Raw genomic sequence first — 22,449 nt, forward strand, 5'->3', positions numbered from 1 at the left:
AATCCTTGGTTAAGAAAGATTCTGAAGCCAAATCTAGGTTCAGTGGGGAAAAATGCTGGGTTCAAATATTTACTGAGCTCCTGCTAAATGCCATGCACTGTGCCTCATATATGGCACAGTGATGTCTACCATGGGTTAAGGAGGGAGAAGTATCTACATACCTGACTTTTCTTGAGATGTGAACGCCACTCCTTTATTTTTATTTTTTTATTTGAGAGAGAGAGAGAGAGAGAGAGAGCGTGCATGCACTCGAGTGGGGGTGAGGGGCAGTGGGAGAGAGAATCTTAAGCAGGCTCCACACTCAGCACAGAGCCTGATGTGGGGCTTGATCCCACAACCTTGGGATCATGACCTTAGCCGAAATCAAGAGTTGGACACTCAACCGACTAAGCCACCCAGGCGCCCCTATTTTATTTTTAAATAAACTTTACCTCTAACGTGGGGTTCAAACTTACGACCCTGAGATCAAGAGCCACATGCTCTACCAGGCGCCCCGTGAATGTCATTCCTTTAAAGTTCAGTGTTATAAATGAGTAAAAAGTAAATGAGACAACGGATTATTATTCAGCCTTAAAAAGGAAGAAAATTCTGACATATACTACAATGTAGACGTTATGCTAAATGAAGTAAGCCAATTACAAAAAGACTAATACTGAATGATTCCACTTAAATGAGATACTCAGAGTAGTTAAAATCATACAGACAGAAAGTAGAAAGATGGTTCCCAGAGGCTATGGGAATGGGGAGTCATGGTTTAATGGGTAAAGTTTCAGTTTTACAAGATGAAAAGAGTAATGGAGATGGATGGTGGTGGTGGTTGCAAATTATAAAGGTATTCTTATTACTGAACTCTATGCTTACAAATAGTTGAAATGGTACGCTTATATTATGTATACTTTACTGTAATTTTAAAAAGGCAAAAAAAATTATAAAAGAACATATTAAACAATACTATGCTGTTACTACATGAAAACTTGGTGAATTAGAGACCAGAAATTCTTCAGGAAAAGCAAAGCAAATGAGAATCCTGGAGATCCACACCCACACACATGCACCCCACTGCATGCCTCTTCCTCTCATTCATAAAAAGACCATATTCAATACAACCTCCATCAACAGACGCATCAAAGGACTGACCTGGTTTCTGGGTGTGATGCCACACATTGCAGTAATGCCAGAGCATTGCAAACTCTGTTAGATTGGTGTGCTGTCAAGGTGGGTGGGTTGATGGATGGATAAATATTTACAATTTCCTAAAAAATGGAAACCAGCAGCAGATGAATAAAGAACTTATTACAAAATGAATTCCCATGGTATTAAAGCAAAAACCCTAAAAACTCCCACAACTTAAAAAAAAATTTTTTTTTAACATTTATTTATTTTTGAGAGACAGAGCATGAGCGGGAAAGGGGCAGACAGAGAGGGAGACACAGAATCCAAAGCAGGCTCCAGGCTCTCAGCTGCCAGCACAGAGCCCGATGCAGGGCTCGAACTCACGAACTGTGATATCATGACCTGAGCCGAAGTTGGACACTTAACCGACTGAGCCACCCAGGCCCCCCAAAACTCCCACAACTTTTGATTCCACATATCCTATAAGAACTGAACTATCAAAGTGGGAGCAGAAATAAACAATGCTATCTTTTCATCCCAAAGATACCTGAGACTATGAGAAATTTCTACTTAGGTTTCTAGAAGATTTGTCTGGAGGCAACTGTGGTCACCTACACTTCCCTCTTTATATCCAGCATCTGTTGAGGCCTTCACTTGAGGGGCTCTTATATTTATAATCCTCCATTTTGTCAGTACCCTGCTTTAAGTTATAGTGATAACTGGCCAGATAGCAAGTGTCAGTAGATCAACCACAGTGACTCATTAAGAAGTCTAAATTTGGTCAGGTAGCAACTGCAAAAAAGGAGAGATAAGAACGTGGGATGGGGCACCTGGGTGGCTCAGTTGGTTAATCGACCAACTTCAGCTCGGGTCATGATCTCGCAGTTTGTGAGTTCGAGCCCCGCATCCGGCTCTGGGCTGACAACTCTGAGCCTGGAGCCTACTTCAGATTCTATGTCTCCCCCTCTCTCTACTCCTCCCCTGCTCATGCTCTGTGTCTCTCTGTCTCTCAGTAATAAATAAACGTTAAAAAAAAAAAAAAAAAGAACGTGGGTATACACATATAGATATGTTCAAACAGCAGTGAACATATGTACTCTGTCAAAAGGTGATGATATGCTGTATACAATTCCTTTTTTTTTTTTTTAAATTGTAAAACTTTTATAGGAAAAGTTCCTGAAAGAAAGATTAGTTTTGGGGATTAAGAACACACTTATTGTGGGGCACCTGGGTGGCTCAATTGGTTGAGCATCTGACTTTGGCTCAAGTCATGACATCTTGCGGTTTGTGAGTTCGAGTTCCACGTTCGGCTCTGTGCTGACAGTTCGGAGCCTGGAGCCTGCTTGGAATTCTGTGTGTGTGTGTGTCTCTCTCTCTGCCCCCCCCCCCCCCCCCCCCTGCTTGCAATCTGTCTCTCTCAAAAATGAATAAACATTAAAAAAAAAAAAAAGAATACACTTATTGTGATAAGCAATGACTAATGTACAGAATTGTTGAATCACTGAATTGTAATACTGTATACCCGAAACTAATATAACACTGTATGTATGTTAATTATACATTAAAAAAAGGAAAGATTAGTTTCTTGCTTACATGATATAGGAAATGAATGCAAATTTACTTAACAGGCTTGAAAAACTAATTTAATTATTAGGAATTTTGGACAATACTTTAAAGGATGATTATTCCATTATCTTGGTATTGTAAGATTATACCATATCAATTTATTTCCCACCAATGATCATTATAGTCAGAACCAAATTTTGGTTACTTACCCTTTAATGTACAAGTGTACCTACCTCTAATCCTATAGCTATCATATCTTTATCTTAATATTTCCTTTTGCCAGAATATACCTGCAGTTCTTATACTTTACTTTCTACCTTTTTTCTTCTGTCATGTAGAAGTGTCTTGTAGTATTCCTAAAGCTGTGTTTTTCAAAGTGTAGTTCTCAGACTACCTGCATCAGAATCACCTGAGAGCAGGGCAGGTGCTTTCTAAAAAAAGATTTTTAATCTGAGACCAAATAAATCTTTTGGGTAAGACCCAAGAATCTGCATTTTAACAAGCACCTTAGACTTTTCTAAAACAGATTCTTACAAATGCTAACATTTAAAGAACTATTCTACCAAAGTCTTCGAAATCAATTGAGCAGACAGAGAGAGACATGATAAACAGGAATGACCTGCAACTCACTGGTATGTACCCACCTGTAAAAGTGCTGCAATAGTACCAAATGAATGCCACAGCATGGGTGCAAGGTCAGGAACAGATTCTCGCTTCTTACTCAGCTCCAGCAAAGCATTTTCCCTTGTCTCAGGACTGGACAGCTCATTGATCCACTGATAGATTTTTTCTCTGTCTACTTGAGCCAGTGCAGTAGGCACAGGCTTCAAGTGGAAAAAAGAAAGTAAACATGTTTTGTTAGAGTCAAACCAAGTTTTACTCTGCTTTAGAGGGAATGTGTTTTTTATAAATACCAGGGGAGCTTTTCTATATCCGTACACTTGATGTAAATAAATTCAATCTCTCAAAATCTAAAACACACACACACCTTTCCATAATTTCATGTTTAGAAATTTATCCAAGAGGTATACCTGGGCTGTACTGAGGACATACAACGATGTTTACTGTTGCACTGTTATAAAAGCAGAAAACTTGAAATTGTAAAAATCTATCAACTAGGAACTGTTAGCTACCTATGGGTACATCTTTATTTGTAATACTATGTAGGTCTTTAAATAAATAGCTTTACATGTGTTGATACTAAATAAAACCAAAAAACAAAGCATACAGAATAGTATAGATCCTTCCACTTATATACGTAAATATACTTATATATTTACATACAACATTTCTAGAATGACACATAAAAAACTTAACAGTAACAATAAAAAAAAAAGAAAAAAGAAGCTTAACAGTAATTACTGCCAAGGTTGGAATCTACATGGGAAATTTACTTTTCCTTGTAAACAATAAAATCTTCTGCATAGTTTACTTTTCTTAAGCATATATCTATAATAGTTTATTTGATTTTATTATTTTGATATATTTTTAAAATGCTGATTTATTTGGAGAGAGAGAGAGAAGGACGAGGAAAGAGAGAATCCCAAGCAGGCTCCGCGCTGTCAGTGTAGAGTCTGATGCGGGGCTCAATCTCATGAACCACAAGATCGTGACCTGAGCTGAAATCAAGAGTTGGGGCACTTAACCAACTGAGCCACTCAGGTGCCCCTGTAAGTTTTTGAAAGGAAAAAAGTTACACCCTCCCCACCCACTTCTGGTCCTTCCCCCATTAATTCTGGCATCCCCTTCCACGGAGCAGAAAACATACGTAATTTGGAAAAGCCCCCCTTCTAATGATGCTTAAAAGTTACACCCTCCCCACCCACTTCTGGTCCTTCCCCCATTAATTCTGGCATCCCCTTCCACGGAGCAGAAAACATACGTAATTTGGAAAAGCCCCCCTTCTAATGATTCTTATACATACTCTACCTCTACCCCTTTGAGAATCATCCATTACTTACTCACATAGGGGCAAGACGGACAACATTCTTTTATTATTGCACTAAAGCATCACAATGTTCAAAAAAATTTGAGCATTTCTATAATTCTCCACACCTGTCAAACAGCCTGTGTCCTCGGTTAACTCCCTTAATTATTCTTCTTTGGAAAATATGATAGAGTAGAAAAATGATTACCATTGCTATTTTTAGCTCTAAAGTCCTAACAGATTCAAGATTTCGATCCCTATGCCCAGTATTTTTTTACTTAGTTACCCCAACCAGGGGAATTATTGGGTAGATGGGGGGCAGGAAGGGTAGGCAAAAAAAAAGAAAAAGAAAAAGAAAAAGAACTATACTTACAGATGAGATCACTATCATTCAGAGGATTAACCTGCTCAATTCACCCAAGTATGAACTTGCATATTCCAGTGCCTTCCTGAACTGCATTACACAGCTTCCCATGGTATTTATATGTTCCCACTACAGCTTAGTATGATAGAATGACCTACCCATCGTACAGATGGAAAGATGAGGCACAGAAAGGACAACTGTCTTTGTTGAAGAACAAAAGTCTAAGATAGACTTTGAGGTGCACTCACAATCACTGTACCCAAGCTGAACAGTCTTCTATAAATGGAAGCTTGATTATAAGCTTTTAGCTTAATGTTTATCATTTCACTTGCTTGACAGAATGAACCACAAAGTGTTCTGCTAAATGGACTGAAATACCATGCAGCTTAAGTCTTCTTTAAGTGCCTCAATCTGTTGAAAGGTATTTTGTAACTCCCATCAGTGGTGTCCTCAAGGAAGCCCAGGCTCCCACAGCAGCAATATGAAGAAGTAACAGGGTAGTCCCACCTCCCCACCCCCCAATAGCAAAAGCAGTATTGTCCAAGCACTTGCCCTTTCCAGGCTACTACAGATAGGCCCTCAACTTAAAAAAAATTATTTTTGGAAATGTAATTCCCACCAGGAAGACAGGGTATGTTTATTTATAGAGTATTATATCACCTTAAAAAGCTCTGCGGAAACAAGGGCTAAAATTTTAGCTTTGAGTTTCCTGCCCACAGTCTCCTGGATGACCCACAATCCAATAACTAAAGGGGTCTCAGAGATACTCATTGCTCCATTAATAGAGTATCTATACTGATTAGTCTTTACTCATTCAACTCCCCCTAAAGTCCTGTTGCCCCAAACCACTAAGCTCCATTGCCCCCAGTACAGCCAGTTTGCAACCTGTATCTGGAACTCCTATGCCTCATGCTGCCCCAGGGAGCCCTGGGTGTATAACAGCAGGATGCACTTGTAGCCACCGATCAGCATATCATGGCTTCTGAACACCAGGCCCCACCCCCACATATTCTATTTCCAGAGCTGGCCTAACTTCAGCAAGGAGATGGTGTCCTTGGAGCGATGCTAACACTCTAGAGGGCCTGGTGCCTAGTTGGGTATCTAACGTCATGGCCACCTGCTGCCAGCAATACTCCAACTTTTAAGGCTACTTGTGGGAGCTGCAGCCTCTGTGGGGCTTTGGTTCTAAGAGAGCTAGGGATGTCAGGTGGGTGGTAATGTCCTCTCAGGCACTAGCTTGGACCTATGGGCTCTGTAGCCATTCTAGCAAAGGGAAGGCAGTGAGGGCAGTTTGGTGCCAGGAAATACTTGGGATAAGAACCCTCTTTTTCATCACCCCCAGTGAATTTTGCCTACAATTTAACAGGAGTTAGTTTAACCCTACTGAATATCTATTTGTTATGGGATAAATACAATTATTTCTTTAAAACAAAAATTTTTTTAGACATTTATTTATTATTGAGAGACAGAGAGAGAGAGAGCGTGAGCAGGGGAGAGGCAGAGAGAGAGGGAGACACAGAACCTGAAGCAGGCTCCAGGCTCCGAGCTGTCTGCACAGAGCCCGAGGCGGGGCTTGAACTCACAAACTGCGAGATCATGACCTGAGCTGACGTCAGACGCTTAACCAACTGAGCCACCCTGGCGCCCCTGAATACAATTATTTCTTAAAACAAAAATGGGAGCTAACACACATAGTGCTTACTCTGTCAGGCACTGTCCTAAACAAATACTTGTCACTACTCTCATTTTATAGAGGAGGAAACACTGTTATTTTGCCAAAGCCAAAATCTGAATCCAGGCAGCCTTGGCAACAGAGTCCATACTCTTTGCTTTGCTAATGCTGTTTCTCACCTGACTGAAAGATTAGGTCTGATCTAAAGATGACGTTCAAAGGGCACCTGAGTGGCTCAGTCGGTTAGGTGTCTGACTTTGGCTCAGGTTATAATCTCACGGCTCCTGAGTTCAAGGCCCGCGTCAGGTTCTATGCTGATACCTCGGAGCCTGGAGCGTACTTCGGATTCCATGTCTCCCTCTCTCTCTGCCCCTCCCCTGCTCGCGCGCGCTCTCTCTCGCTCAAAAATAGATAAACATTAAAAAAATAATAAAGATGATGCTCAAAACAGCTTTGTCCTGTGACCTGGACAATAGAGACAGGGAACATATATATAAAAAGCTCAGACAAAAACTTAAAATGTTACTGCTGTTAGTTCAGCCGAATCTGAAAAACAATCAGCACCATGAACAATACCCAATACTGTCGATGTGAAGGGATATTCTCGACTTAATTGAGACTACAAAGCACATGATAATCATCAACAAAATATTTTTTTTAAATGTTATTTAAGTAAGCTCTATGCAATGTGAGGCTTGAACTCACATCCCAGAGGTCAAGAGTCTCACATTCTACCAACTGAGCCAGCCAGGCACCTCAATAATCATCATTTTAATGAGAAAGTCAGTGAGATAGTTGGACCTAATTCCCTATGTCAAATCATGGTTCTCATAGGAATAATCTAGCTAGGGATAGCTACTTCACTCTCACACACACACCTCCACCACACACATCAACAGGTAATTTTATAACACATGCAGAAGTTTAGTTATTGTGGAGAATAAAAGGGAAAATATTTTTACATTTTGATTTACATATTGATATATGTACAGGTGACTTGAATGTGGGTTTGAACTACACAGGTCACTCATACATGGACTCTTTTCAGTAACTAAAGTACTGTAAATGTATTTTCCCTTCCTTATGACTGTCTTAACATTTTCTTTTTTCTATTATAAGAATGTAGTATATAATATACATAACATACAAAATATGTGTGGATCAACTGTTATCAGTAAGGCTAACAGTTAAGAGCAGACTATTAAGAATTCAGTTTTGGGGGAATCAAAAGTTTTATGCAGATTTCCAACTGTGCATGGGGGAGGTTGGCACCCCTAACCCCTACCCTGTTCAAGGGTCATCCGTATTAATATTATCAGATGACTGACAAAATCCTCTGGACATTATCCTTGAATAAAACTCCAAACCACAATTCTAGCATTTTAGTAGATCTTGATGGAAATAAAACCCCAATATGTATCTTACCCTCTTTCTAAATCCCAAGGATCATTTAGGCACACCTTTCACAAAAATATTAGAATCTGAAAAGTCATGTCTTCCTAAGAGTGTGGGAAGTGAAAGAGGGGTGGGGTAGATAAGGAAAGAGACAGAACCGTACTGAACATTAAAAAAATTTTTTTCAATGTTTATTTTTAAGAGACAGAGTGTGAGTGGGGAAGGGTACGGGGAGACATGGAATCCAAAGCAGTCTCCAGGCTCTGAGCCGTCAGCACAGAGCCCAATGCGGGACTGGAACTCAAGAGCTGTGAGATCATGACCTGAGCCCAAGTCTGATGCTCAACCGACTGAGCCACCCAGGTGCCCCTGTACTGGACATTTTCTAAAAGATGGTTTCATTTACTGAACAGAACATGGTTATTATCCTCAATTTACAACTGATGAAAGTATGAGTAAAGGATGGTAGGTTTCCTCTTCCTGCCATTCTCTATTTAAACATCACCGCTAAAGATTCCTAAAGCAATTGCTACAATTCTTTTATAATTCACTAATCCATTTCGGAGGCTGTGGATGATATAGAACTCAATCTAGGAGCATACACTGTCCAGTGGTAGATAAGCACATTCATCCATAACTTCTCTACTGTAGACTACTTTAAACACATTAAAAATAATAGCAGAATACTGCCACAAGAATTGAAGTTAACACTTTTTTTTTAAAGTTTATGTATTTTTGAGTGGGGGGAGAGGAAGAGAGAGTGGGGGGCACAGAGGCACGGCATGGGGGGCAGAGGATCAGAAGCAGGCTCTGTGCTGACAGCAGTGAGCCCAATGTGGGGCTTGAACTCACAAACCGTGAGATCATGACCTGAGCTGAAGGACCTGAACTGAAGCCAGCTACTTAACCAGGTCAACACTTCTTGGATCACGTGAAATCTATGGATCTTTTCCTCAGGAAAACATGCAATTGCAAATTGTTTTGCACATAATTTCTTCTACACAAAATTTACACACAATTTAAAAGAATTCATAGACCCCATGTAACCTATGCATGGATCCAGAATTAAGAACTTGTTTATCAAGTGAAAGAATAGAAAAGACCCCAATTTACATGTAACTACACAAGCACAATAAGTGGAATGCACACTGCACTGGAAGCCAGAAATGGCTTCAAAATACAGTTTCGCCATTTCTATAATTGTGTGACCTAGTATAAGTCATTTACTTTGGCAAGCCTTAATTTTATCATTGGCAAAATAAGGGAACAATTACCATAAAGTCCCAGGCAGCTCTCAAATCTTGGAAATTACTTTATTTAGCTCTTAGTTATTGCTGAGAGACTAATCTAAGAGCTCTTTTAAAAAGTTAATTTGCATAAAATTTTAAGTGGACCCATTTTTAAGTGTATGTTTCAATGACTTTTTTTTTTGTTTTTTTTTTTTTAACGTTTATTTATTTTTTTTTTTTTAATTTTTTTTTTTTCAACGTTTTTTATTTATTTTTGGGACAGAGAGAGACAGAGCATGAACGGGGGAGGGGCAGAGAGAGAGGGAGACACAGAATCAGAAACAGGCTCCAGGCTCCGAGCCATCAGCCCAGAGCCTGACGCGGGGCTCGAACTCACGGACCGCGAGATCGTGACCTGGCTGAAGTCGGACGCTTAACCGACTGCGCCAACCAGGCGCCCCAACGTTTATTTATTTTTGAGACAGAGAGAGACAGAGCATGAACGGGGGAGGGTCAGAGAGAGGGAGACACAGAATCTGAAACAGGCTCCAGGCTCTGAGCTGTCAGCACAGAGCCCGACGTGGGGCTTCAACCCATGGACCGCGAGACCAGGACCTGAGCCGAAGTCAGCCGCTTAACCGACTGAGCCACCCAGGCACCCCATGTTTCAGTGACTTTTGAGAACTTTATACACCTGAGTAACCACCACCACAATCAAGATCTAGACCTCTTCTTTAGGAGTACCTGGGTGGCTCTGACAGCTCAGAGCCTGGAGACTGCTTTGGATTCTGTGTCTCCATCTCTCTCTGCCCTCCCCTGCTCATGCTCTGTCTCTGTCTCAAAAATAAACATTATATATATACATATAGACAGACTTCTTCCACCATCCCCAAAAGTTCTCTGGTACTTCTTTCAGTAAACCACACACCCAGTCTTAGGCAATCACAGATAGGCATTCTGCCACTATAGAATAGGTTTGCCTTTTCTAGAAATTATAGAGAGGAGGTAACATATATTGAACATAAACCTACTTTGTTTTTTTAAAACACGTTTTTTTTAAAGTTTATTTTGAGAGAGAGAGAGAGAAAGAGAGCGCGCGCGCACGCGCACACACACACACACACACACACACACACACACACAAGCAGGGGAGGGGCAGAGAGAGAATCCCAAGCAGGCTCTGCATTGTCAGCACAGAGCCCAACAGGGGCTCGAACTCACAAACGGAGAGTTCATGACCTGAGATGAAATCCAGAGTTGGCCGTTTAACTGCCTGAGCCACCCAGGCACCCCAAAACATAGTATGTTTATACCAATGTACCAGTCACTGAGGATTACCTCAGAATTCAAAGAGGAAACAGGTTCAGGGAGGTTTAGCAGACTCAAATTCACATTGTGAGTGTATGCTGGAATTAAACTCAAACTGTAGTCTACTTCTTTATACAATCAGTAAGCCCTACCCTAGTCTGTAGGATTGAAATCACAATGATCCTTCCAAGTTGAAGAAATTATTTTTTAAGAACTCAATACAGAACTTTGAGTTTAACATTCTATTCTAATACAGGTCATTAATAGTTGGACTTGGATAAACAGTGGGTTCAATTACAGAAACCAGAAAGTCATTTATGAGAAGTATGATTTGGACTATTAGTTATCATCCTCAACACTTACTTCCGAGATTAGAAATCATATAGCACTGTACATTTTTAGGTATAACCTCCTTAAAGTTAGTGGTCCTTTCAACAGATTAGTTTAAAAAAATGTTTATATTACCAAAATTTAGGAGAGAATCACCCTCCTCTCTTCTGTTTAATGGTTTGGATATGAAAAATGTATTTCAAGTAAATTTTTCCTTTCAACAAAGCTTAACAAGGCAAGACACTTACCAAAGTCAGTCATCAAAGGCTAAACTCTTAAGTGTCACACAGGGTACTGATAGTTCGTCATCTATCTCTGAAAGATCTTAACTCCACGTGAAAAGGAGAAAGAGATTTCAGACTTCAAAAAAAAAAAAAAAAAAAGACCCACGTTATCCTTAAGTGGGAGCAAAATAAGACTTTCCCCCCTCATCAGTTAAAAAATTGGTATTGATGGCTTTTTAAAACAGAAAATAACCAAACCTCTCAATGTAACTTTATATTCAAGAGCCAAAGTACCTGTTGGTTTTGCTACCAATAACTATGGGACAGTGAATAAAGAAAAATGTCACAAGATTGAAAGAGATTACTTTCCTAAATCTGGAGATGACTTAACATGTGGCTTTGGTGTCTGCATAATGATGATACTCCAAGAAAACACACTTTCTAAATAGTGCCAAAGGAAATATTAAATCAGCTTAATTATCTTCATATTTTTAGAAGGGCCAGGATGTTCTTCAAAACACCCCTTTAAAAATTGAAGTGAATAAGCAAAGAGAAGTTAGGCAATTTGCTTAAAACTTCAACAGGAGACATGGGAGGAGACAGCATTTAAATCAGGTCCCTCAGAGTGCACAATGTTCCTTTTACTGGCCAAACAGGAGAGCACCTGGGAATCCAGCACAGCTTCAACAAAAGATGTAAACTGACTGATGATGCTACTGGTTACGTGGAAAGTGAGGGGAAAAACATGGGTTTAAGGATACTAAGACCACCGGTGGAAATTAGTGGAGAAATTTTTTAAAAAATTCATACCCAATGCATCTCTCAAATAAAGGCTTACCTTTGGCTATTTTATTTTAGATCACTAGCGGAACAGTCATCAAAGACCCACAATATGTGAAAATCTGTAGTTCTACTAATCTGAAACAACCTCCAAGGTCCACAACAAGGTGGTTTGTTACTTTGCTGAGGCAGGAATTATAGTCCCAAGGCTGAAGTCTGGGAGCAAGTCACTTAACCAATGAGTGTATCTGGCCAACAACTGAGCACTTTGTTATTCGCATTTCATCTTTAGAATAATCCTGTGTGGCATTTCTGTCCCTATTTCACAGATGTGAGAAAGAAATTATATTTTATGGTGGCAATAATGACAACGTTAAAATGTATTCTGTAAAGTATGACAAGAATATACCATACTGTACATCTCTAGCATAATACACTACTGAAGACTCAAAATTTAAGATACTTTCCAAATTATCTCAATTCTTCCCTCTAGTGAATAAAATCCTGCATTCACATGTGATCACATTCTCCTTTGATAGTACTATCTCCCTAGCTGAACTAATGCTTTACCTGTTATTTTAAAAAAGAGATAAAGGCATACACAGGTATAGGTTTTGATCATTCAGCAAAAAAAAATTTCTCAGTGGGCTTAGATTAAAGGTAGTGTTGCATTAAACTCTTCTCAATTTCCAGTAATATACACCATGACTATTCCTTTACGCATATCAGAATACAGGCAGTTTAGTCTAATAGAAGGCATGAAAGATTGGGAAAGAGGTGGTTGAACTTTTCTATGCTTCAGTTTCCTCAGTAATCAAACAGTCTAGTGAATGAGTGGTACAAAGCAACTTGTCAGATCTTTTGTGTGATTCCCAATAGCATAACAGATGAAAATGTATCTAAAAGCTCAGATTTTTTTTAATTAAAAAATTTTAAATTAAATTTAAATTTATTAACTTATTTAAAAATTTTATCTTTTGACTGAGCACGAGCAGTGGAGGGGCAGAGAGGGAGACACAGAATCGAAACAGGCTTCAGGCTCCAAGCTGTCAGCACAGAGCCCAATGTGTGGCTCAAACTCACAAAAATATGGGGTTCAGACCCACAAACGTGAGATCATGACCTGAGCCGAAGTCGGATGCTCAACCAACTGAGCCACCCAGGAGCCCCTAAAAGCTCAGATTTTAAATCAATGTAAAGCAATGTAACTTATTTGAAGAAACATATATTTAGTGTCTATTATAAGTAATGAATCACAACCTTAATCATTGTTCAAAAGATGCATTAGGGGATAAGTGAAAATAAAAGGAACTGAATAGGTACAGAGTTTGGATAGTCATAGAGAAAAGAGCAGTTTGGTACCAAAGCCTGGAGAAGACACAATCAGATTGTGGGAAATGGACAAGCCAAACTTACAAGAATCCCTTGGGTAACCTGTCCCTCCCCTACTAGCAGCAACCTTATCTTCTGACTTGCTTCTTCCCAAATTACATGTGTAATTTAGGAGAAGAAACAAAAAAGCTGGGGAAATTGCAATCACTTAATAGAAAGATGTAACGCAGAGAGTGGATACTCTGAGTAGTTACAAATGCTTAGAAACACAGTGAGAGGAGGCAGAGATGTCACTGGCCCCAGAAGTGACAATGTTTACTATAGCTGAGTCACATTCAGCATACTTTTTCACTTTTTATATTTATTTATTTAAAAAAAATTTTTTAATGTTTATTTTTGAGACAGAGCATGAATGGGGGAGGGTCAGAGAGAGGGAGACACAGAATCTGAAACAGGCTCCAGGCTCTGAGCTGTCAGCACAGAGCCCCACGCAGGGCTCGAACTCACGGACCGCGAGATCATGACCTGAGCTGAAGTTGGCCGCTCACCCGACTGAGCCACCCAGGCACCCCTCACTTTTTATATTTAAAGTTAAAGCAATTTTTTTTTTTTTTGCTCTCTATTTAGTACTTATGTCATTTTGCCTGATAATGCACTTCCAGTGTATTATCATCTTAAGTCACTTCACCCTAGTGGAACAAAAAAAGTACAACTGGTATTCAGAAGAGTGTGCTCAAATCATATGATCTCATTTCCCCATTATGGCTATGTGCTCTCAGTAGTCACCTCCCTCATCTATACTCTTTCATTCATTTAAGTATTTGAGACCAAACTTTGTGCTAGGAACTGTCTTGGCACTTGGGGTAACCATGTAAACAAGATCCATAGGATCTCTGTCCTTGCCCTCAAGAAGTAGACAGTCAACAAACAGGTAAGTTAATACAAAAATTACAAATTGAGATAAACGCTGAGAAGGATATTTTAAGAGAGAAAAGTTAGGGGTTACAAAACCTCTTTAAAGAGAGTGATCAAGAGAAGGCTATTCTGGGGAGATTTAGGCAGAGACCCAAGGAAGACGAGCCAGTTACATCCACCGGCTGTGTGTGTGTGTGTGTGTGCGCGCGCAATGGGGGGTGGTACGTGGTAAGAGCATCCCAAGAACAGAGAATCAGAAACTGCAAGTGAAGTAGAAAAGCGCAGGTATAAGAAGGGGCAGGCGGCCAACGCAGCTGGAGCCTACGGAGCAAATGACATAAGACCAGACCGCAAACGTAAGAACCGTATCGTATAGGCAGGGCCTCATAGGCCACAGCAAAGAGTCTGGATTTTATCTAAACGCAATGGAAAGTCCAAGAACTACTTCAGACAGGTGAATTACACGATCCGTTTTTCTTATTAGAAGATCGCCCTGGTTAAATGAGATGTGTGAAAAAGGTTTTAAGGGCAGAGAGCCGTAAGTCAGACGTAATAGGTGTTCACTTCTCCCGGTCCCAGATTTTCCACCTGTAAAACAAGTGGTGTGAGCTAGAAGCCATGTCTTTCCCGCTGCGAAGTGCCCAGGCAGCGAGCGAGTTCCGAGAGCAAGGGCCGTGTCAGATTGACCACGGAATTCCCCCTCATCCCCGCCGACGCCCAGCACGCAACCGGCACCCTGAGACTGTTGGTCAGCGCAATGAATCAATGAATGGCCTGCCCCGGCCGCGAGGGAGGCGCTCCGGCGCGGGACCAGGCCCCGGGGCCGGAAAAGAACGCGATACGCGGCGCAGGAGGCTGCGAGAGCCGACCGGAGAGGAAAGTGGGGGCCGGCTCCACCAGAGTGAAGGCGCCAAGAGGGAAGGGCCCGGGCCTCGCAGACTGAGGGCAGGAGGAGCTGGGACACCGGGCCCGACACGGGGACCTGGGAGAGGAGGCCGAAAAGCCGGGCTAAGGACGGGGTCTGGGCCCAGGCCGGAACGCCCAGCCACTCACCGCAGCCGTCGCCAGGCTGTGCATGTTGAGAGCGGCCGCCGCTCTTCTCCCACTGCCGGACGCTCCTGACCCGCGTCCCCGCTTCAGTGACTCTGCCGCCAAAGATGAAGAGCCGCCGCAGCCGCCATCCGCCTCCGGCTCGCTCCGCCCCCTTCGCAGCCCTGTGACCCTTCACCCCTGACCCCGCCCACACACCTCTTCCCGCCTCCTGGCTCTTGGTGGAGTTAATAGTCCCAAAGTCTGTCCTTTGCCCCTTAAGATTCTTGGCCAGAAGGACGTCCGCCACCTACTAGTCCCCGCATCCTCTGGCTTCGAGCAGGTAGCCCCAGAGAGGAGCGTGAACTCTGACTCTCCTCCGGAGGCCAGGGAAGGGCGGGAAAAGCCTGGCCGTCTCGGAGGACAAGCAGTGCGCATGCCCAACTGGGCTGTGTAGGAGGGGAAATGACGGAAAGTCCGAAGTGCTTGAAGTGGAAAGTGCGCACGCGTACTACTTCAGGCGGGGGCGGGACTGTCTCGGCGAGACTTCGCTCCGTGCTAGGGCGGGGCGAAGGCGTAGGGAAGGCGGAGTTTGCAGGGTTGCACGCACGCGCCTCGTCCGGTCGCGTCGAGTGTGCGTGCGTGCGTGCGTGTTTGCGTGTGGTCACAGTTCCCGCCATCAGCCGCTCTCCCTGAGTAGGGGGAGCGAGCGGCCCCTCTCCTTCGTGCCTGGTGTCCCTTCCTTCCTTCCCCCCGGCTCCTCCCCCTCCGCGCGGACTCTGTGCTTCCGGCAGGCTACTGCAGGGCTCCGGACCCGCAAGCACAGGTAAGGCGGGCCCGGCGGCGAGCTTCTCAACTGAGCCGTTTTCCCCAGGTTCCTCCTCCCCCCGCCCCCTGCGGTCCGCCCACTCGGCGTTCACTCTTCTGGAGTTCGCCCCGCTGCTGTTTAGCTCACCCCCACCCCCAGGACGCTCCCTGGGCCTCACAGGTACTCCTCTTGGGTTCCCCCCCAGGCTTTTCCTCTCCTTTGACCTGGTCTTTACTGTCACGCTCTTCCTCCGCAATCCAAACCTGGCCCCTTTTCGCTGGGGGCTGTCGTCGTCCGCCACTCGCCCCTTAGCAGGGCCTGCTGTCTCTTCAGGTGACTTCCGTTGCCGTACACCCATCAGGCCTTGGACGTTCACTCTTGACCATTCTTCATCTTCTTCTCTCTGCTAACCATCTCTCGCTAAAAGACATGAATTGTATTTTTGTCGTGCATTTGGTTGCTCTCCATCTTCTAGCTATCAGATCAGGTTGTCAGGTTTACCTGCTTTAGGTCTTGATCCGTGAAAGGAAATGATCATTGATAACAAAATCCTGTGTTCTGGAGAGTTGGCCTGTAGTGGTTTTGTGGTAATCCTTTTCAAAATGTTGGCTCTGGGTAAATGCCTTTTTGGGGTGGCAGTATGTGACAAGTCTACAAGTCTCTAACTGTACAAGATGTCTAAGACAGGGTGTCAAGGAGGCAGTTGGATGTACTGGGTTGGAGCTCAGAGGAGAGTTCTGGGCAGAATATGTGAATTAATGTATATATGTCACCTGGCGTGTTGATAGTTAACTGGAGCTATGGATATGGATGAAATTGCCTATGGAGAGTGTAGTACTGGAAAAAAAAATGCATCTAGGGTAGAGCACTGAGGGATTCTTGGTGTTTAATAACTGTATAGAGGAGGACAAGTCTTTTGTAAACGAGATGAAAGAAGCAATCAGTAGTGTTGAATTCTGTTGAATTCAACAGAATGAGGACTAAAAAGCCTGGTGACATCAGAGTAATCTATGATTAGTGAGAGATGTTCGATGGAGTGAAATGGAATATCTGGGTTTAGTGCTAGGGTCTTATTCACCTCTTCTGCCCTAAGCTTTAAATTCCATCTATATATTGATGATTAAGAATTTTAACTTCTAGGCTTTTCCCTTTATTTTCTGTTCAAGATCTAAATAACCAATTGTCTGCTTGATATGTCCACTGGATTTTTTTCTTAGGAATTTCAAATATAATATATCTAAAACCAAAGTCTTGATCTCCATTCCCCAAATTCTTTGTCTTTCAGTATGCCATTTCATTAACGGCATATTCACTTATTCACTTACATAAGCTGGAAACTTGAGATCCATTCTTGACTTTCATCCCATGAATCTTTAAGTTCTATTTATTCTATATCCAATACAGTTGACCCTTGGACAATGCAAGGGTGGAGGGCACTGACTCCTTCCAGCTGGAAATCCATGTGTAACTTTTGACTTCTCCAAAACCTAACTACTCATAGCTTACTGTTGAGTGGAATGCTAAGAGCATAAAGTTAGTACATATTCTGTATGCTGTGTTTATTACATACTGTATTCTTGGAATAAAGTTAGACAAAAGAAATGTTATTAAGAAAATCGTAAGAAAGAGAAAATACACTTACAGTACCGTGCTTATCAAAAAAATCCACGTATACATAGGTCCGTGCATTTCAAACCTATGTTCAAGGGTCATCTGTATGTCCGAATCTATTTCTGTACATCTTCAGTATCACTTTTCCAGTTCAAGGCACGATCTTAACATTTTTTTTTTTAACATTTATTATTTTTGAGAGAGAGAGAGAGACAGAGACAGAATATGAGTGGGGGAGGGGCAGAGAGAGAGGGAGACTCAGAATCCAAATCAGGCTCCAGGCTCTGAGCTGTCAGCACAGAGCCCAACACGGGGCTCGAACCCACCAGCTGCAAGATGATGATCTGAGCCAAAGTCATAGGCTCAACCGTCTGAGCCACCCAGGCACCCCTCAAGCCACAATCTTCTTTCACTTGGACTTAATGTCACTGGTTCCCTGTATTCTCATCTGTAAAATAGGAATAATAATCACCTTATTGTATTGTTCTGAAAATTAAATGGCACATGACACACGATAAATAGCTAATAAGTATTGTTATTGTAATTGTTATAAGCTGAATCATTTCAGTATTCTCTTGTCTGCCCTATTTTCTTTCATTCTTCCTTCTTTTGCTCTCCTCTCTGAACCCAAATAAACCATATCACTTCTGCATTCAACAGTGACATGTTGTTTCTCTGCTTAAAACTCTTCTGTGGATTTCCTGTCACTAAACGTTTATTAAATTTAGGGTAAAATTAAAAATCCCTGTGGTCTACAGGATTCTGTATAATTTGATTTTTTCCAGCTTCACCAGCTTCATCTTGCTCTAGTCTCCTCTTTCTCACTAAACTCTAGCTACATTACTTTTCATTTCCTTAGTCACACCAAGTTGTTTTCCACTACAGGGCCCTTGCACATGCTGTTGTAGTTGCCTGGTTTGTTCGAGCATGACCATCCCCAATTAAGTCGTTCTTCAGTATTAGCCTAACTTTTGCTCGATGCTTTCTACCCTCTACCCCCAAGTCTTAAATCAGGTACTCTATTATAATGTCTCATCATGCCTTGTGCTTTATATTTGTATCACTTTTTAGAACTTGTAATTATATATTGTGTGATTATTTAAAGCCTGTCTTTTATTAGAACATATGCTAGGAGGTATTTCATTTCTATTTCTCAAGAATTTGAGTGAATAAGTAAACTGGAGCTTGTTTTAGGAACATCTTGTCTTTCAGAAACACCAGCTTACTTATACCTTGTCATCTGATGACAAGCACCTTTTCACTCTTCAGGCAAATTCAAGGACACAAAAGAAAAAAAAACCCAAGAGTTTTCCAGCTGTGGATGATTTTACTCATTCTTAAGTTATAAAATCATTCAGATTTTAGACTGAGTTGGAGATAAACTTTAGGTCAACTCCTGTCTTTTAGTCACACATTAATTTTATCTCTGTGCATTTGTTTTATAGATCTTTTTAGGAAAGAAAGCTCTTAGAAGTGGTTTATATATTTTAACAGTAGGTTAAACTACGAGACTGGAGGGTATGAGGTTTCCAAAAACTAAAGGAAAATTCCATATTTAAGTAAGTTGGTGGTGGATGTGGGAGAAAATACTAAAATTTAATAATTTGTGTGTGTAGAACAGTATTTGTGTTGAAAAAGAGGAAATAAATACAGGAAGCATATGAGTACCAGATACAGAAAAACATTTGGATTTATTTTATACTTAGTGATGAGCCGTTAATGTTTGGGAGAAAGTTTCAGTTAAGCAAGATGAAGACAAGCCGTTCTAGAGATACGCTGTGCAATGTTGTACCCATAGTTAACAATATCATATTGTACACTTCGTTTTGTTACCATATTAAGTATTCTTACCATGGTAGAATAAAATTTACAAAAAATGTATGATAGGGAATTGGCATCAATAGTAAATATTTAGCACTTACTAAGTGCTTGTATTTGTTCTAGTACAAAAGAAGGTAAGACAGGTTCCTTGCACATCTCCCCCCCTCCCCCCCCCACCCCCCCCCCAGGAGAAAGTTAAGGAGACAAATAGTGCATGCTTTACTTGTTAAGAAATAAAGAGTAGTTCTTTACAAAAGGTATTTATAGAGTAGAGGATTCATTGGATGGAGAAATCCTGAGACAATGGAGACTGAAAAGTGATTGTTGCTGCAAATCATTGATGAGGATGCATTGTGATAGTGGTTAAAAACATGGGTTTTGGGGCGCCTGGGTGGCTCAGTCGGTTAAGCGTCCGACTTCGGCTCAGGTCATGATCTCACGGTCTGTGGGTTCGAGCCCCGCGTCGGGCTCTGTGCTGACAGCTCAGAGCCTGGAGCCTGTTTTGGATTCTGTGTCTCCCTCTCTCTGTGACACTCCCCCGTTCATGCTCTGTCTCTCTCTGTCTCAAAAATAAATAAACGTTAAAAAAAATTAAAAAACAAAACAAAACATGGGTTTTGGTGTTAGACTTTGTTTTGTCTCTTAATGAATCTGTATCCTTGGATAAATTCTCTAAGCCTCAGTTTCCTCATCTGTAAAATAGAGATAATAGTCCTTGCCTTTAAGATTATTGTGAAAATTAAATAAGATAATTCATGCGTGGCACTTAGCACTATGGTTAGTAAGTGTTGCATAATAAATATTAGGTGAGAGTGATGGTAGAATGAGGAGTTTCTGAATTAGGATAGCAGCTATGAAAAGGCTGGGTTTTAGATGAGTGAGATTGAGGGTAAAGCTGATTCTAAATTTTTTTGCCTAAATGACTATAGAAGGAATATGTAGAGAAGTCTGGGAGCCTCTTAATGAGGGCATGAATGGTATCATCTTCATTTTGTATTCTTACCACGGTGCCATCAAATTAAAGTGGCTCAATCATTTTTTAGTAAGGGAACAAATGAATTTACAGTTGGTACTGTAGCTAGCGTTCAAGGAGATCGTGAAAGATGTTTGGGTAGAACTTCAGGGAAAGTTGAGGCTTAGCCTAAATTTGAGAAACAAACCCATGAAGTTAGTTTTGTAAGAAAAGTAAAAACTCCAGATTTACTCACCTTTCAAAATGTATATCAACACATCATGGAAATGGTATTTTGAGACTTCGGACATCATTATGTAACAATGTTTATAAAGTAAACAAAGAATATACTCTTTTTCACTGCCTTCTTAGTTTCAAAATGTAGCAGAGAGAAATATCCCAAGACAAAAATTGATAAGGTGTAGGCCTTGAAGTCCCTCATTTTGATTGTGTGTATATGTGTGTATCTTGAGCGTTACATTTTAAATGTTTTCAGTAAGATACGTTGTGGTTTTTAAATAATCAAAAAGAGTTTATCTTTTTGTATAAATGATTGCTTTCTTTTTTTAATTTTAACTTCGTAAATTGGATTCTTTTAAAAAGGCACACTTATATTTTCTTTAGCTGAGGTGATGGCTTCCGGAGAACGGGCATAGCTGCAGAATATGAGTAGTTCCCCAAGAAGAGTGCATTGCCTTTGGCACAAGGATCAGAATAAAGGTGAATTGTTATTACATAGGGTTTTTCAGTAAAAGTCACTGAAAAGTAAGTAATGTTTTTATTTTGGATGTGTGTTTCCAAGAGTATGCAAATTGGCAGGAATTAACAGTTTTCTTTCTTTTATTTTATAGTAGTGGTTTTATGTTTTAGCATGCTTTCTTTACCACAGAACACCCTCTAGATAAAGATGTTTTTAAAGCAGGGGTGCCTGGGTGGCTCAGTCGGTTAAGCATCCGACTTCAGCTCGGTCATGATCTCACCGTTCGTGGGTTCGAGCCCCACGTTGGTCTCTGTGCTGACGGCTCAGAGCCTAGAACCTCCTTCAGATTCTGTTGTCTCCGCCCCTCCCCGCCCCTCCCTCACTCTCTCTCTCTCTCTCAAAAATAAATAAACATTAAAAAAATTTTAAAGAGAAGATGTTTTCAAAGCAGTACCTAAAATATGTGCATGTAAATAAGTGTACAGGGTACAGAAACATTTTTACCAGTATTATTGATTGAGTTTCATAGAATTCTCAAAGTTGAACCAGTAATTTTAATAATTGTGAAAAAAGTTAGGGAAAGAGAAATCTCTTTGGACATGCTTAAAGAATAATTTGGTTTTGTTATACCTTGTCTTACCAATATTCCTTTGATAGGGAATTAGCATTATAGAGTTCAAAGAAACCTCATTGTCCTACATTCATAGAAAGTTTAACTGTTACTGATTAGTGCTACATACTGAAAAAGAAACTTAGTTTTTTTCCTCTTAACAGAATAGGGCAAACCTTGATACTATGATGAATGTACAAAAGTAGATATTGTTAATTTGTTTAGTGCAAGACCTGGGAAAGGACTAAATTGAGGGATTAAAGAAAAGTTTTGTTGGTTCTGCAAATTTTACATCCTGTACTTTGTCAGGGTGTTGTTTTTTTTTTTTTTTTTTTTTCCTTAGAGGAAAGAGAGATGGCTAGTAGAAATGGTTAAGGAAATGTTCAATATCTGAAGTAAAATTTCATGTACTTAATCCAAACTGCATCAAAATGTTTTAGAATTGTATAGGGAGAAATTGTATAGAGAGAAACAGAAATAACACTAAAGTTTTTTTTTTTTTTAATTTTTCATATGCTTTAGTGAACTTTGAAATCTATACTTCCAATTTTGTTAAATAATGTTAATTTTTAAAAATTTGTTGGAGGAATTCAGGGTCATTGACCTTACTTTTGGTCTGTGAAGAAAACGCTAAGATAATGGGGTTTTGTATTATTCTCTTTCAATTTGGTATCCTGATCCATAATGACATATAAGGAAAGGTAAGGGAATTTGACAGAACTCTGAAAATGGAGTTTCTCCATTGAGCAATGAACAATATGAA

General features: G+C 40.8%; 2 protein-coding genes across 9 annotated transcripts in view; one reads left to right on the plus strand and one right to left on the minus strand.

Moving 5' to 3' along the window:
- Positions 1-15,637, minus strand: part of CNOT9 (CCR4-NOT transcription complex subunit 9) — a 29,673-nt gene extending 14,036 nt beyond the window's left edge. For 2 of the 4 annotated variants that reach the window (XM_019445983.2, XM_019445984.2), the window contains exons 1-3: positions 15,404-15,637; positions 3,324-3,503; positions 1,138-1,253 (exon numbers count right to left, since the gene is read on the minus strand). In XM_019445983.2, coding sequence (XP_019301528.2) covers positions 1,138-1,253; positions 3,324-3,503; positions 15,404-15,622 — 515 coding nt within the window. In that variant the 5' untranslated portion in view covers positions 15,623-15,637. Of the gene's footprint in view, positions 1-1,137; positions 1,254-3,323; positions 3,504-11,152; positions 11,265-15,208; positions 15,373-15,403 lie in introns of those variants that run through there. The other 2 variants (XM_019445985.2, XM_053904887.1) reach the window with 2 other exon arrangements.
- Positions 15,638-15,728: 91 nt separating this feature from the next.
- USP37 (ubiquitin specific peptidase 37) overlaps positions 15,729-22,449 on the plus strand; it is a 95,238-nt gene continuing 88,517 nt past the window's right edge. The window contains exons 1-2 of one of the 5 annotated variants that reach the window (XM_019445979.2): positions 15,729-16,010; positions 21,001-21,141. The gene's annotated coding sequence lies outside the window, so the exon portion shown is untranslated. The other 4 variants (XM_019445974.2, XM_019445975.2, XM_019445976.2 and 1 more) reach the window with 4 other exon arrangements.

The sequence above is a fragment of the Panthera pardus genome, unplaced genomic scaffold (genome assembly GCF_024362965.1).
Source record: "Panthera pardus isolate Hobbes unplaced genomic scaffold, ASM2436296v1 HiC_scaffold_10, whole genome shotgun sequence".
Taxonomy (NCBI): Eukaryota; Metazoa; Chordata; class Mammalia; order Carnivora; family Felidae; genus Panthera; species Panthera pardus.